The sequence below is a fragment of the Podarcis pityusensis genome (assembly GCF_964106645.2).
Source record: "Podarcis pityusensis genome assembly, chromosome: 7".
Taxonomy (NCBI): Eukaryota; Metazoa; Chordata; class Lepidosauria; order Squamata; family Lacertidae; genus Podarcis; species Podarcis pityusensis.
The window spans coordinates 84,029,145-84,046,531 of record NC_138031.1 but is presented as its reverse complement, the minus strand read 5'-3'; the positions used below and the strand labels follow the sequence as shown (position 1 = coordinate 84,046,531).

Genomic DNA, 17,387 nt, shown 5'->3' with positions numbered 1-17,387 from the left:
TGACCAAGGCAGAATAGGGTGGTACTATTACTTCCCTTGATCTGGACACTAGACTTCTGTTGATAGGTGTGAAGAGAGCTTGATTTTTATGAGTGCGAGAGCATCCCCATTTCTTGTTGCAGTCAGGAGCGAATGGGTGCGTGTGTGCCAGAGGGGCTGTGCCCTGGGGGCAGATTTTTGAGGGGGCACAAAACAGGTCCCCCCACCCCACAGGTCCCCCAGCGCAGCCCAGCCCAGCCCAGCACTCCTTTCCCAGCGTAAAACTTTTGAGTTTTGCAGAATTCCTATTCAGGAGGAAGTGGTGGGAGCAAAATGCAAATCTACTTTTAAAAAAGAAGAGCAGGAAGGATGACGGGTGTCAAGTTGGCTTGGCTAGTTAGCACTTCAAAGCCACTGGAAAACAAAGGAAGTTCATTTGTGCGGGCATTTATATGCTAATGTAATTAGGAACAATGCTCTGTTCTTGCCTTTGTTCTGAAATATCATCTTGTTAAGTTCGATGTGCCTCTCATTACGGCTCTCATTTGAGCTGCGCACAGTCTTTGTCTGTAATCTCACCTTCTCATTCTGCCTGCTTTCTCTCAGTGCTTTTCTCTGTATTAATAAGCCGCCTGAGTCACAAGACTGTTGAGACACGACACTCGGGTTGTCATCAGTGTAGCCCCATTAAAGTAAATATGAGCAATTAGGCTCTAGCCCAGGTACTTTGGCTTAACTGCCTCACATACGAATTGGGTTGTAAAACGCCTAATTTAGCACAGCCCATTTTTGTATTCCTTTTTTTTTTACCAGTTTTGTCCCAAGTACTGTTGTAGGACACGGCTTCTTCTTGTTGTTTGCATTTCTATCACCAGATTATTCAAACAAGCGACATTAGCCAAGATCCACGGAGTGACTTTTTCACTTTTCCCAGTTTTTACACCTGTAATCTCTTTATTTGCTCTTATGTTTTTGGCAAGTACTTCCAAGACCAGAATAAACAATAATGGTGATAACGGACATCCTTGTCTTGTTCTTTTTTGGATCTTACAATCATCCGTTATCACCTGATTTATAATTAGTTTGGCTTTTTGTTCTGAATAGATTGCTGCTATTGCTTTTAAAAACTTAGGACCGCTTCTGATTTGCTCTAACAGCTTTATCATGAACTGCCAAGAAACATTATCGAAGGCTTTTTCAGTGTCTATAAACATCATTGCCACTTTCTTTTCATTTTTAGCCTCCAAATATTCTATTATATTCAAAATATTCCTTATATTCTCCTTCATTTGTCTTCCTGGTAGGAACCCAGCTTGATCTTGATGTATATATTCATTATTATTTTTTCATCTGTTAGCTAGAATATTTGCAAACAATTTGTAATCGTTATTTAACAAGGGGATAGGCCTATAGTTTTTAATTTGCAGCAAATCTGCGTCTTGTTTTGGAATTACTGTTATATAGGCCTGTTTCCATGTTTCTGGGATTTTGCCTGTGTTCAATATTTCATTCATGACATCTTTCAATGGGTTCGCTAATTGTTAATTTAATTTCTTATAATATTTTGCCGTAAAGCCATCCGGGCCTGCAGACTTGCCATTTTTAGAGCTTTTCATTGCCTCAAGTATTTCTTGCGTTGTTATCTGGCCAAGATCCACAGAGTGACTTTTGATGCACCCAAGGACTTGGATGAACATGCCGGGTTTATTAATTTCCCCCACATATTTAGTAGAGCAGAGGCCCCCAGACCGTATCACAAACGGTTTAGGAAGTTCCACTCTGTTTCAAAAGAGGTTTGCCGTCTGGAATGGGACCACAATTCCAGACTTCCATCAGGCATGTAGAGGGAGCGACACACTGTTCTTCATAAGTAAACCATAGTATGTCTCTACCTGCTCCATCCTTTTCTTTCTGGGCACCAAACAACTGAAGAATGTTTCATTTGGCTGAACGTTTTGGTGTAAAGGTGATGTGGAGAGTGAAATGATCAAAGCTGAATCTTTCAACCTGTTATGTACCTGTTTCTATCCATTTTTAACCTTATCATGAGGAATTGCTGGCAAGGTCTCATAAATAAGCTGATTTCACTTAATCTAGCCTTTGTTGTTTAACTTAATCTAGCCTTTGTTTGATTTGATTTTCCTCCTCTTATATGCAGATTGTCACTGCTTAACTTTTAATTTTAGTTACTGTATTTTTATGAGCTGACTTTTTATTTTGCTGTTCCCTTCTTTGAGAACTCAAGTATTTTAAAAGCCACATGTTTTAAAAAATAAATAGAAGTACAATCCTATGAATGTTTACCCAGAGCTTAATGAAAGCGACTCACTCCCAAGTATGTGTGCATTGGACTGAAGCCTAAATATTTTTAAAATGGTAATCACCACATCTCCATAATCTGCTTCATGGATGTAGCCAAGGAGGGGCAGGGAGGGAGCTGTCCCCCCAATAAATAAAAATAAATAAAAATACATAGCAAACAGAGGTTCAGCACACACACACCCGCTACCAAAAATCCTGGCTAGGCCCATTATCTGCTTGTTATATATCATGCAAATGCTGCCTACTGTATGCATATTGTTATTTTAAAAAATTGGGGGGGGGGGACTCCCCTAAAATCTCTGGATTCAATAAAGTGATTAGGATTTGAACAAAGCTCATAATTCCCAGCTTTATTAAATGTTGGCGTTCAATCAATGGATTTAGTAGCACAAAAATACAGGCTGGACTTGTTTTCCTGACCAGGGAATCGCCAAGGATGGATCATTGTGACACAAAGGCAGAGTCATTAACCCATCAAGAAAACCACTTCGGCAGAAGTCTCTCAGCTGGACACTAAGGGGGGAGAACCTGCCCTGAGCTCTGGGTAATGAGCAAAAGACAATCCCAGAGCTAGGAGGCGATACTTTCCAGAATTGCAGTGGATGATGAAGTAAGTGAACAGTAAAAAAGCGTCCCTTTTGCAAGGAGGAGGGGAGGGCCAGGAATCTTCTCAAGTCTCAGGCTGAGACCCTATCTGCCCGCAGACTGTCTCACCAGAGTGGTGCATGCTCTAGTTATCTCCCGCTTGGACTACTGCAACATGCTCTACATGGGGCTACCTTTAAAGGTGACCCAGAAACTACAACTAATCCAGAATGCGGCAGCTAGACTGGTGAATGGGAGCGGCCGCCGAGACCATATAACACCGGTCTTGAAAGACCTACATTGGCTCCCAGTATGTTTCCAAGCACAATTCAAAGTGTTGGTGCTGACCTTTAAAAGCCCCAAGTGACCTGGGCCCAGGATACCTGAAGGAGCGTCTCCACCCGCATCATTCAGCCCAGAAACAGAGGTCCAGCTCTGAGGGCCTTCTGGCGGTTCTCTCCCTGTGAGAAGTGAGGATACAGGGAACCAGGCAGAGGGCCTTCTTGGTAGTGGCGCCCGCCCTATGGAACGCTCTCCCATCAGATGTCAAAGAAATAAATAACTATCTGACGATTAGAAGACATCTGAAGGCAGCCCTGTTTAGGGAAGTTTTTAATGATAGATGCTTTAATGTATTTTAATCTTTTGTTGGAAGCCGCCCAGAGTGGCTGGGGAAACCCAGCCAGATGGGCGGGGTATAAATAAATTAGTAGTAGTAGTATGGATATTCTCAATTTTGCACCCCTTTGGCTTGGTCCCCTGTGTGGGGTGACTCTAAATCTGATGCTGGTTGTACGTATGTGAAAATAAACCATATATCATAAAGACATCACAGACTCTGCTGTGCCTCATTGTCCCCAAAGGAAACACGAACCCTGGTAAATGCACTTGCAAGCCCTGGAATCTCACTTGTGGAGATTGGGGTTGCATGTAACAAGATCCTTGCTCTGTGTTCCTTGATCTTCCCCTTGCACAGATCTCTTTCAGCCTTCTACTCATATCTGAACCTGAGAAAGGCTTGCATCCTTACTTTCTCCCTCCCCATCATTACGTGCCCCCAGTTTTCTTCCTGTTTTCTTTAGGATCAATTTACTAAAAAGCGCAGAAGGATGCAACTCAATTGCTGCATCGATGGGCAATATACATCAAATTGCTTTGGTAATGTCTGGAAGGTCTATAATCAATAACATTTCTCAACATAGCACTAAAACATATTGCAAAACAATATACAGTGTTTGGGAAAAAAAGTACCAGGAGGATATAGCATTCAGCTACAGTTTGCATTTACTTCCACCTATTCCTCTCAGAGCAAAAGACAATAACCTTGTGCGGAAGGTTACAGGGAGTGGCATGAATTGGTGTGTGAAAATTGGGCCTTCTGAGGCCACAACCTCAAGATGTCAGATCTCCACACATTCAAGGTTCTATCTGCTTGGAGTCTATGCATAGTCTCATAGGAACATGGGAAGCTGACGTATCAATGACCTGTCAGATCCTTGGTCCTTCTAGCACAGTCCTGCCTGCACCCACTGGGAGTGGCTCTTCAGGGTTTTCCAGCAAAGTTTCTCGCAGCCCTTGCTGGAGATGCCATTGGGAATTCAACTGGACCTTCTGTATGCAAGGCAGATGTTCTACTACTGAACAGCAGCCCTTCCCTACAGAGGCATAGGAAGGGGTTGCGGGGGTGGGGAACACCCCGGGTGTCATCGATGAGGGGGGCGACACTTGGCGCACCGCCCGCTTGCAACTCCCAAGCTCCCCCTGAGCTGTCAAAAGGAAGGGGGAAGGCTGCCAGTAAAGAGGCACCGCAAAGAAAGTGGCGCACCTTTGCTGGCGGCCTTCCCCCTTCGTTTGAGCAGCTCGAGGGAGGCTTGGGAGTTGCAGGTGGGTGGCGTGCCCAGGGAATGACATTCAGCGTGCTGCCCGCCCACGACTCCCAAGCCTACCCGGAGCCATTAATGGGGGGGGGGTTATAAAAAAAATATCCACCTTTAAGTACACCTTTCTAAAAAACCCTGAAGCCTTTCTATTAGGACTGACAGGGAAGGAAATTAAATAGAAAGATAAAAATCTTTTTCTGTACGCCACGACGGCAGCAAGAACTATGTTGGCCCAGAATTGGAAGACAGATGTGATACCTACTATTATGGAATGGCAGGTTAAAATGTTGAATTATGCAGAACTGGCCAGATTATCAGGAAAAATACAAGATCAGGATGAACAGAAGTTTCATCAAAGTTGGAGTAAATATTTGGTGTATATAAGAGCCAATTGTAAAACCCTAAAGACACTGGCAGGGCTGGAATAACTCTAACAGCATATAGTAAAACGGTTAAACAAACAGAATACGCAATGTTAGAAAATATATGATACCTACCGAAGGGGTGGAGGGAAGTCCGAAGCTCGGCAGAGCCAAATATATATGTGGGATTTATTTGTATAATGAATTTATGTTTAATGAAAATTAATAAAAATTTATTCGCAAAATAAATAAATAAATTTCCACACCGGTACCACCCGACCTTGCTACGCCTCTCCTTCCCTAATTCAAACTCCATGCCCTAGAAAAACGGAAGATACGGATCATGTTTTCAGGGCCTACTCACCCGAGGATGTTATATGCATAGGCTCAGGTGCAAACAGGACCTTGGCTATCTAGAGATCAGTCATGCAAGTGTCACTGGTAGAGCCAGTGAGTCCAACCCATATCACTGCCATGCATTCAGGGTATCCAGAGCTTTCTAAACTGTGTGTCACAACACGTTAAGTGTGTCGGCTGTAGTGTGTTGCACGAACACTCCCCATGCTCCTTCCAGGGCTGGAAAGGGGTTACTTTAACCTCCGGTTTCCTAGTAAAACTGAATTACTGTGTTGCAAAATGATGTAAAACTGAATTACCGCGTCACGAAATAATGCATGCCTAAAAAGTGTGTCACCAACATGAAAAGTTTGGAAAGCTCTTGTACAATCTGCATACAGGTACTGCGGCAACACATTGTATCAGTGAATGCATTAAGCTAAGGTTACCAGATTATTTTCAATGAATCCGGGGACACTTTTCAACTTCAATGGATTTTGTATGGGGAGTGATTTGTAAATCCGGGGACTGTCCCTGGGAAACGGGGACATCTGGTAACCTTACATTAAGCCACATTGATTTCAGTGGAAATAACTACAGTCGTACTTTGGTTCTCGAAGAGAATGCATTCTGGAAATCCATTCGACTCCCAGAACCTTTCAAAAACCAAGGTCCAGCTTCCGGTTGGCTGCAGGAACATCCTGCAGCCACTTGGAAGCTGCGGAAGTCGCGCCAGACATTCAACTTCTGAAAATCGTTCAAAAACTGGAACACTCACTTCTGGGTTCTGATTGTTCGGGAGCCATTTTTTTCGGTAGCCAAGGCGTTTGAGATCCAAGGTACGACTATAACCTCCTAGATTGTGCCCCATGAATTGCTATATGCTACAGAATCATTCATATATTATATATATGAATAATTCAATGACATTTTATACAGAGAGGAAAATGGAAGCTAAGATTGTGACCTAAAATTTGCCAGTGCTGAAAACATCTATTGCAAATATGACTCGTGGAGGCTACCATTACGGTATCCATGTAAGGAAATTTATCCACACTGTAAAGAAGGTCACGTATGAATTAGACCCAGCTACCTTTTTCCAGGTATGGATGGAGAATTTTCAGCAACGGGCAGGAATGGGAACGTAAGCGCAGGAAAATCTAGGCCACATTGCACACACAACTAGCAAGAATAGAATTTTCTGGATGGTATCCTAGCCAGCCTGACTTTGTTGGATCAACATTAGACATTTTTTGGACTTAAAGAGCAGTTGTAGGAAGAAAGTCGGGGAAAACGAGGGAAGGAATTGCGGCCAAATAACAGGCTAAGATATGGGGTACACGAAGAGTGAAAATGAAAGCTCTGAAATGAGGCACATCCGCTTGCTTTTATCAGAACAGCAATATTTCACTGACAACCAACCTCTTGCAAAGTTTTATGGCAGGACCCTGGAAAGTAACAAAGAAGAGAGGCATTAAACCTGGTAGAGACACATTTGGCAGTCAGGAGGATGCAGCTGGAATGAAAAGGAAGGGAGCTAAACCATTCCTTTAGCAAACAGCATTTCCATTGGGGATCTAATCTCATGTTTAACACGTCCAGTATTTTGTAGGAGGGATTCAAGTGCAGACTGGGGACTTTATGACTACCAATGAAAGTAGATTAAAAGCATTCTGCACTGAAAAGTGTGGGATGGAAGAATGGTGAAGGGAATGACATGTAAACACCCTGCAAGCGAATCAGGATGAATGCAGAACGAATGCTCGTTGTCATATAGCCTCCCCACATCAAAACAAACGCTCCGTAAAAACGGGATGTAATCTAACTTTCATGTAAGCTTTGTACAGTATGAGCAAATCAGAATGAATGCTAGTCAGTAAACAGGTCATCTAGAGGAACCCACTGGGCTGATGCAGAATGCATGGTTATGCGTCAGTTTCCGAAAAAGCACAGAAATAGAGAGTAATAAAGGTTTATGGAGCAGCTTTTTCAGAAAGAAAGCCATCTGCCGGAAAACAACTGGTGACGCTTTTGACCTGTCAGCATAACACATTGATATAAATTTTATTTGCATTTGTTACATATTTCATTTCTTATTTAAAGGTGGAAATTAATTTAAAGGTGTCAGAGACAACTTAGAGTGTCAGTTTCCATACACATCATCGTAATGCATCCAATGTTAACCTGTAATTTTCATTCTACAGTCGGAAGCTTTAAGCAATCTGTCCTATACCATCGCTCAGAGGGCCCACTCTGAACAGGCTCCTCTCTATAAGATGACATCGGTTTTGTACACATCTTTACCAAGTAGTTCAGAGCTGTGATTACAGATAAAGGTAAAGGTAAAGGTACCCCTGACTCTTAGGTCCAGTTGCAGACAACTCTGGGGTTGCGCTCTCATCTCGCTTTATTGGCCCAGGGAGCTGGCTTCCGGGTCATGTGGCCAGCATGACTAAGCCGCTTCTGGCGAACCAGAGCAGCGCATGGAAATGCTGTTTACCTTCCCGCCAGAGTGGTACCTATTTATCTACTTGTACTTTGACATGCTTTTGAACTGCTAGGTGGGCAGGAGCGGGGACCGAACAACGGGAGCTCACCCCGTCATGGGGATTCGAACTGCCAACCTTCTGATCGGCAAGATAAGAGGATACAAATTCCTCCTCAGGCAAAATCTTACACTGAATCACCACTTGCATTTTATTTAAGCAAGTTTCTAGCCATTGTGTATATGTGTCTATAGAGGGGGAGGTCTGTGTGTGTGTGTGTGTGTGTGTGTGTGTGTGTGCACGCACACGTGTTTGAAAACAAGCAAGTTTAGGAACTGGAACATTCTGCATTCTTGGTGGTTTCCTGGTCTTGCTTCAAATATGTGTCCACTGCCCCCCATTTATCCCGGGTCTCCTTATTTCACATTTCCCCTTACCATTCCCCCCCCCCTCCATGGCACAAAATGGCAAATTTTGCAAGATTTCAAATATCTATTTTCATATATAATGCATGCAAAATTATGGAAATTTTGAGCAGTTTTTCCTAGAAGAGAGTGTGCATTTAAAAATAAAATAAAAACAGAAAGACGAGTTACCAGCTTGCTTTGTAAGCACCTAGCACAACTTCTGGATGTAATGTTAAGTGTCCAATTCTCATGGAAGAAAAGTGATTCATCCTTTTTCACTGACTGTGAGTCATCTCTGGTTTCTTTGATTCACATTTAATTACAGAAACCGAGCTCTGCCTTCCTGAGGTCTGTCTTCAAGGGAGGTGCAGTTCCCAGCCTTGATTCCTCTGCGGGGTTTTTTAATCTTTCAGGTAGGATGCATAATATTTGACTTGCTGCTTTGTGATGAGCCCTTAAAAATATTTTTAAAGGAGTCAATAATGGTCAAAGGCACCCGTGCATCAATACATGGGGACGAGGGGGCAAACAGTGCGTTATTCTGATGGCCGGTTATTCCTTTGGGCTGGCAAAAGTGTCCAGGACAGCTGAACAACTGGTCTAGTGTCATCACATTAGTCAGCATGTGCAGGAGAGGCCATAAAAGTTGATGGAATGAATAGGGCTCCCTGCCATGCACAGAGCGTGGAGTCAGAAAATAACAACGGTAATTGCAAAAAGGAGTCAGTGAGCCTTCTGCTGTCAGGCGTCGTCCTGTGGCGATGTGACATGGTTTTCAATGATTGCAGGAGTGAAAGATGAGAAAGACCTACTTTGTGGAGCCTTAATTGTGAGATGAACGTTTCGACTCCCTCTTTCCTCTTAGGTCTGCTGTTTTGTCTCTAATTTACACAAGCAAGCCTCCTGACATTGGGTGCAATCAAATAGTTTGAAAGGGGACCAGCCTGTTTCCCAAAGCGTTGGGGAAAGGGACAAGCCTTTCCTTTAAGAAAGATGGTTCTTAGCATTAGGTAGCAATAGTTACCTTGTTCTCGTAATAAATCCAGTTTAATGGGAAGACTGCCTCTAATTTAATCAATCAGAGTTTAGCAGAACATAAAACAGAGAATGCATACTTCACAGAATAATTACATCTGATTTTACTCCCCTGTTAACTGCTTCTGTTTTGCCTGTGCATTTTTGTTATTCCTGTGACAAACAGGGCCATCAACAGGATTTTCTGAACTTCATATTTGGTTTGTCACTAGGGCCTTCGCATTAAAAGCTTTGACAAAATAGTAAGCACTACAAGGCTAAATCATTTGTTAGTTTTACACCTGCAGTTCTGAGGCTGGGACTTGCTCATTTCTATTCTATAAATCATATTTTAAAACCCAGCCACCCGAATCAGCGAAAAAGAAAAGAAAGAGAAAATCCAGACCTGCCTTTCTGTGCACAGGTCTGGACTCTCCAGGTTTAATCCTCTGCCTTCTCCAGGAAATGGCTCCAGGAGCAAGTGATTGCACCTGGTTCTCCTACCTTACCGTTAATGCTAGAAATGGCAAGTCTGCCTTCTCCTGCAGAAACTGTACAGGGAGCACATACTATGGTTACCAGATATCCCCGTTTCCCGGGGACAGTCCCCGGATTTACAAATCTGTCCCCGGACAAAATCCGTCCCCAGAATGTCCCCGGATTTCATTTAATGTCCCCGGACTTATATTTTAAGTGTTATAGATTTATTAATAGTGAATGAATGTTACGTGATTGGTTCAACGGCACAAGACACATCATATGGGGACTTCCAGCAAGGCAAAATGACGGGCACCATGGCAGCAAGCAGCTCCTGAAGCCAGCCAGAGCCAACTGCGCTACCAGGCTGGCTCCGGGCTGCTGAGACTGCCGCTGCCACTGCCACTCCCAAGGGGGAACCAGGGACACCCAGCGCGTCAACTGGGGGGGACCGCTGACCCCCCCATGACCCAAATCGAGCCAGGAGCGAGAGCGCCCGGCCGACTGCCCAGCTGTTTAGGGACTACAATTCCCATCCTCCCTGACCACTGGTCCCGCTAGCTAGGGATGCTGGGAGTTGTAATCCAACAACAGCTGGAAGCCCAAGTTTGGGAAACGCTGACCTTTTGTATGCAAAACATGGCTTGTACCACTGAGCTAAAACCTTGAATTGAACATGAAAAGTCTGGGAGAACACAGAAGCTGTCTTTTCTGAATCACAGAACTGATCTCACAATCCTTTTAATGCTAACTCTTCATTTTGAAGTGTTTGTTCCTGAGTGGCTCTCCTATAGAAGGTTTCCAATCCTAGTTTTAACGTCAAGCGTTTGGGAGACATGTGGAGGAAAGCCCCCGGTGTTTTGTGCATCTGGGAGAAATCTGTTGGTTTGATATTTTTCTAAGGCAGCTACGAGAGCTAAACATTTATTCTAAAGCATTTGTCTTTCAGCTGTCTCTGTGTGTGTTTGTATCATTTCTGCGGAGAGGAACCGAAGACAAACTGCACAGTGGATGAATGTAACATAAATAACGCCAGACCTACACCATTTCACTGCCTGTTCTTCCCCTTCGTCCCTGCTGAGAACGGCAGAGCCTCTTGGCTGAAGACTGTGTGAACTCTGCCTATAAACCACCATGTGCTCCGGCTGTGTGTCTGATGTACCTTCATGGCCCATAAACCTTGCCTCATAATCCCCTCAAGTCTCCGGATTTTCTCTGCTGCTCTCCAATTTCTCGGAGGTGCTGATGCAAGGAGCTGCCTTGGCTGACACTCACCCTGCACGTTCTGGCACTGGAGATTGATCACATACCGATGGTACAACATTTCCCTCGGCGCTTTGCTGTCATATATTCTCATAATGCTGTAAAAGTAGCGCTTCTGTCCTCTTTTCAAATCCTGTCGGAACAAGGCCTAGACTAGTTACACATGGCAAACAGCACCCCAAACCCCCACCACCACCCAAACAATGCAAAATGAGAATGTACGAGGACCCTGGACTTCCTTCGCTCCCTCTTTTATCATGGAAAAAGCAAAGCAACGAAAGCAGAAACATGCTGAGGTAGAAAATAGCCAGGGCTGTAAAGCTAGATTATTATAACGTATTCTACATTGGGCTGCCTTTGACAACAGTCCAGAGATTGCAGCTGGTGCAGAATGATGACTGAATGGCGCTTCAGCATGTGGTCATATAGCCACCAATATTGTGGGATTTGAGCTGGCTGCCTGACTGCTACAGGGTCCAATTCAAGGTTTTAGTACTGGTTTATAAAGTCCTTCATGCCCTGGAACCTGGCTGTATTCCTCTCCCATATCATCCATCCCAGGTCTTACAGTTGGTGGTGAGAGTGGTTCTTTGTCACCCTGAGCGGTGAGACAAGCGTGGGTTTCTGCCATCAAGTAAAGACACCCTAATTCCCCCAGGCATTTGGGGTGAGCCATTTTTTTAAAAAATGTATTTTTATTAAAGATTTTCTTGGTTTACAAAAGTATGTGCAATCTCTCTCTCTCCCCCCCCCCGTAACATTTTTTACTGATCAGTTTCATTTGTTGAGACATTAGGAAGAAAAGGGGGAAAGGGGGGGGAGATGAGTGGGGGTGGGGTCAGGTGGCGATGTTTCTATTTTACTTAATGTATGTCGGGTTTTGTGTCAGTGTTGTTTGTGCAGGTTCTCTGCTGTTCACTTGTGTTCCTTTGGTGGTGAGAGAGGTTGGGGTTGGCCTAGGGTGTGGCTGTTCATTTGTGGTTGGCTGTGGTGGTCTTTGTTTTCATGTGTGAGTGGGGTGGGTGGGTGTTTTGGATCAGGTTAGCCATATTTATTTGTATGCTGTTGGTGGATTTTTTCATTGTCTTGTTGGGCTGTGTATGTGATAAAGGGAAGCCATACCGGGGTGAAGGCGTCTTCTTCTATTTGTCCCCATGTCAGTTTCAGTTTATTGGTTAATTTTTCTAGTAAGGCTGTTTCCCATACTGTTTGGTACCATTGGTCCATGCTTACTCCTGACAGGTCTCTCCAGTGTCTGGTTATGTTTCTGGCTGCTGAAAGGAGGTGGGTTATGAGTTCTTTGTGGTGTAAATGAGCACTATTGTCTTGGAAGATGTTTAGTAGGGCCAATTCTGGGGTGATTTCTAATACTTGCTTGGTTATTTTACATATTTCTTGTATGGCTGTTGTCCAGAATAGTTGGACTTTGGGACACTCCCACCACATGTGAAGGTATGTGCCTGTGGAGGTGCACCCTCTCCAGCATTTTGGTGAGGTTCCTGGGCATATTAGCACTAGTTTTCTTGGTGTTGGGTACCACCTGTAGGTGAGTTCCAGAGAGGACTAGGGCTGCCAGACCTTCAGCGTTTACCTGAAGTCTCCTGGTCTGGCACCTGCCTTCCCCTAGATTGCAAGGAGGGCTTTAATCTTCTTGTCACAAAGACTGTGCGTTCAGCCTGCAAGCTTCACTTCTCATTTAAAGACAAATCTATCAAATCCACACACCCTGAAACAGTACATGAACTAAAACATAGCTGTCCTTCGGGATTTTCACTTAATCTTATTATGTGGTACAGTCTCTAAACAGTGTTCACAAAATTTACATATCCGAGGAAATTGTGCACTAATAGGAATGGATATTAATGAAGGTAACATGTAAAAATGTATAACATTTGGGATAGCTGCTTGCAAAGAAATTGTACATTAGTCAAAACTGCATACAAAATGTGTTTGTTCACACTAAAAATGCTGATGCGTTTTCATCAGGACTTTTAAAAAACAGACTTGTGAATAGCTGCAGAAATGTGAGAACCTAATTCAAGATTGGAAAAACGAGAAACTCAGAAAACTGGAAATAACGGTCTTCCATCCCTACTTCTCCAAAAAGCAGTAATTTGGGGCAGTCTTGCAGATGGCAGTGCTCACCTGGGAAATGGGGGAGATTGACAGTGGGCAATGGGACACAGCCCTGGTGTTCTATGGTGGGCAGTTTTAGCACTCTGTTTCCTTATGAAACTCTTTAGCCCTGTGTGTGGCCCAGAAGCATTCGGGGGGGGGGGATTACAGGCATGTACGCACACTCTCACATATTAAAAATAAAAATAAAATAAAGTAAAGGGGGGAGGCAGGGGCCCCTGCAGGTGCTAAGGGAGATGTCAGGGTGCGGCACATTGAGGATGGCACTGTGAAACAAGACAGGAGACCCACTCTGCACTAAGAACAGGAGACCCTTCTAAGCTAAGGTTAACAGATTTTTTTCAATGAATCCGGGGACACAATAAATACAGTGGTGCCTCGCAAGACGAAATTAATCCGTTCCGCGAGTGTCTTTGTCTAGCGGTTTTTTCGTCTTGCGAAGCAACCCTATTAGCGGCTTAACGGATTAGCGCTATTAGCGGTTTAGCGGCTATTAAAGTCTTATCGGCTTAGCGGATTAGCTGCTAAAAGGCTATTAAAGGCTTAGCGGCTTAGATAAAGGGGGGGAAAGCGGAAAAAAAATCTCAAGACTCGCAAGACATTTTCGTCTTGCGAAGCAAGCCCATAGGGAAATTCGTCCTGCGAAGCAACTCAAAAACGGAAAACCCTTTTGTCTAGCGGGTTTTCCGTCTTGCGAGGCATTCGTCTTGCGGGGCACCACTGTAAATAAATACTACACGTTCGGAACATTGATGCTGCAGCAATGGCGGTGGCAGTGGGGCAGCCGCTGTCTTGACCTCAACCGCCACGTTTCCCCTTCCTCCGAAGCTTCTGTCTCCTTTCTCCATGAGCCTGGGCAGCCCCTGAGTTCTTGGTTCTTCGGTAGTGGTGGTGGTGAAGCGGTGCGTGGTGGGTCAGGCATGGAAGGCAGAGAAGGAGGGCCGAGAGCGGGGGCTCGGGCAGCACGATGCCTCCCTTCCCATTGGAGCAGCCCCAATCCCATTCCTACTTGCGTGCAAGCAGGAGGGGGCAGGGATCGCTCAGCTGGGAATGGGAGGCTTCACACTGCCTTACAGAGCAGCCCAATCCCAACTCCTACTTGCTTGCAAGCAGGAGGGGGCAGGGATCTCTCAGGCAGCGCGATGCCTCCCTTCTCATCGGAGCAGCCCCAATCCCATTCCTACTTGCGTGCAAGCAGGAGGGGGCGGGGATCCCTCAGCTGGGAAGGGAGGCTTCCTGTTGCCTAACTGAGAGATCCTTGCCCCCTCCTGCTTGCACGCAAGCTTGGATAGGCAGTGTGAAGCCTCCCTTCAGTGATGAAATCCCCGCCCCACTCCTGCTTGCACGCAAGTAGGAGTTGGGAGGCTGCTCCGATAGGCAGCATGAAGCCTCCCTTCACAGCTTAGTTGCTCCCTTCACAGCTTAGTTGCTAGGGAAGGTGGAGGCAGTCTAGAAACTGCATCTTCGAGCCCCTGCGCCACCATCATATGGGGACTTCCGAGTACCTCCTGAAGCCAGCCAGAGCCGGCTGCTCAGACTACCGCCGCTGCATTTCCTGGGGACATTAGATGAAATCCGGGGACATTCCGGGGATGGAATTTGTCTGGGGACTTATTCGCAAATCCGGGGACTGTCCCCAGGAAATGGGGACGTCTGGTAGCCCTATTCTAAGCACCAAGAACTGTTTTATTTAATAAAATCACAGAAGGGGTTAGGCCATGAGATTGGCACAGCTCTAATGTCAGCAGTCCTCAGATACCTTCATTAAGGAGGTGTCCTGAGCAGATGAAGGGATCTGTATTCGTGAAAGTATAGGATCATGGCAGACGCTGGGCTTTCTTTTCCAGTTGTCTCCCATCCTTATCCTGTTTCCATGCAACAGAAGGTAAATCAACCTGTGATGACAGAGAAAAGTGAGTCAACTGTGAGAGCCAGTGTGGTGTAGTGGTTAAGAGTGGTAGACTCGTAATCTGGTGAACCGGGTTCGTGTCTCTGCTCCTCCACATGCAGCTGCTGGGTGACCTTGGGCTAGTCACACTTCTTTGAAGTCTCTCAGCCCCACTCACAAAGTGTTTGTTGTGGGGGAGGAAGGAAAAGGAGAATGTTAGTCGCTTTGAGACTCCTTCGGGTAGTGATAAAGCAGGATATCAAATCCAACTCCTTCTCCTCCTCCTCCTCCTCTTCTTCTCATTGAGAGGCATGCCTTTCTTTCCTAAAAAGAACTATGTAGCCAAGGTGAAACTGAACAATTATGTTTAGTTTGCACCTCAAATTCCATTAAGGAAGGTTTTTAAAGGGCTTCCATATTTCGGGGCCCCATGTGCTTATTTTATTCAGGAAGACCTGTGTGACTTGGCAGATCCTTGGGCCTTTCTGCACAGACTGATCACTAATTCTGTGGATTTTGATGCCAATTGTGCATGCTATGAAAGTACTGCGTTTGTTTTGGTACCAATTATGACGCTTTCCCAAAAGTTACTTGTTTACTTCTTCTCCAATGACTTCAGGGCATGTGGTCCTCTTTCCTCCCAATTTTATCCTTCAGGCATTTTTTCAATGTCTGAGCTGGGTTGAGAGCTCCGTTTCATTTATGAGCAAGGGCATGAAGTTCTGTTTCCCCAGTCAAGTACTCTAGGCCCCACACACCTTGTCAAACGGTAGCAACCGTGAGGAGGTCTGTTGCCCCCATGGAAACTTCTCCTAGGTCTCTACTTGGCCACTGCAGGGAGAAAGGTGCTGCACTAGAGGAAACTTTTGTCATTTATATTCTTACATTGTGAATCTTCTCCTGGTCCAGATCTCTTTGCTGTTTACTTTCTAGCCACAGGACCATGCTTTATTGATCTGTGTCCAAACACTTTTTGTTTTGCTCTGCTGCCTTTCCGCAGGAAAACCCGCTCTTTACTGCCGAATCGGAGCAAACAGCAATGCAGGTTTTCTATGGATTGCCGTTTGATCCGATTCAGCAGTAAAGAGCAGGTGTCCAAGGGAAAAGCACTGGGGAGGGGGAGCGCTGAGACGCAGAGCTGAACAGCCCAGGCCTGTGCCTAGAAATGTGCCGCAAAGGTAAGTGTAGATGAGTATCCCTGGTTTAAACAGCACAATGACTGAATTGCAACCTTCTTTTTGCCCAAATTGGCTATTCCACAAAAAGGGGTTATGAACAACGTTATTCAGTTTAAAATAGGTTCAATCTATGCACAGTGACAAAATTAAAAGCCTAAAAAAAAACACACCTGAACCATGCTGAAAATGGGGTTCAAATCATAAATCAGCCCTCCTGGGGCAGCCACTCTGCTTTAAAGGGTAAAAGGTAAAGGGACCCCTGACCATTAGGTCCAGTCGTGGCCGACTCTGGGGTTGCGGCGCTCATCTCGCTTTATTGGCCGAGGGAGCCGGTGTACAGCTTCCGGGTCATGTGGCCAGCATGACTAAGCCGCTTCTCGCGAAACCAGAGCAGTGCATGGAAACGCCGTTTACCTACCTGCCGTAGTGGTACCTATTTATCTACTTGCACTTTGATGTGCTTTCAAACTGCTAGGTTGACAGGAGCAGGGACTGAGCAATGGGAGCTCACCGCGTCGTGGGGATTCGAACCGCCGACCTTCTGATTGTCAAGTCCTGGGCTCTGTGGTTTAACCCACAGCACCACCCACGTCCCTCGTTTTAAAGGGTACTTGTGAGAATAAAACGAAGGAGGAGCTTATAAAATACCCTTGAACATAGGATTACTCTTGAACCCTTGGCATAATAAATAAGTAATGGTAATGTCACCTAGTTACTAAACCTTATCATATAATTATATTTTCTACAAAGATGATTGCTCAAGATTCCCTTTTAATTCTGGCCAAAGTAATGCTGGAAACATCATGACACTTAAAAAAAAAAAATCTTGCTTACTGAGGACTAAAATGCCCACCACCACCAATTTAAATTGTTTCAAATTTTACATGTTTAAATATACATAGGCTGAAACATTCAACTAACCCAGGTATTGCTTTGCAAATCTGTAGCCTCCTCCTCTCGATTGCTGGAATTTAAAAGATTCCATATGAAGTCAGATTCATCGATCGCAGCACTTTTTCTTCACCAGTCAATTATTAATATTAGATTCGTTATCTCCCAGGAGCTTCAAGTTCT

At 44.8% G+C, this 17,387-nt stretch overlaps 1 protein-coding gene and 1 long non-coding RNA gene across 2 annotated transcripts in view; one reads left to right on the top strand and one right to left on the bottom strand.

The window, feature by feature from the left end:
* The window catches only part of LOC308482141, a 25,212-nt gene extending 14,100 nt beyond the window's left edge, over positions 1–11,112 (top strand). Inside the window, exons 2-3 of the long non-coding RNA XR_013989079.1 lie at positions 8,683–8,770; positions 10,798–11,112. This is a non-coding gene — a long non-coding RNA (uncharacterized lncRNA). The remainder of the gene's footprint in view (positions 1–8,682; positions 8,771–10,797) is intronic.
* FAM216B (family with sequence similarity 216 member B) lies at positions 8,673–17,387 on the bottom strand. The gene is made up of 4 exons (XM_081015085.1): positions 17,235–17,387; positions 15,007–15,142; positions 11,124–11,244; positions 8,673–8,811 (listed from the first exon to the last, which is right to left on the bottom strand). The coding sequence occupies exons 2-4, from the start codon at positions 15,103–15,105 to the stop codon at positions 8,759–8,761; spliced, it is 273 nt and encodes a 90-aa protein (XP_080871211.1). The 5' UTR covers positions 15,106–15,142; positions 17,235–17,387; the 3' UTR covers positions 8,673–8,758.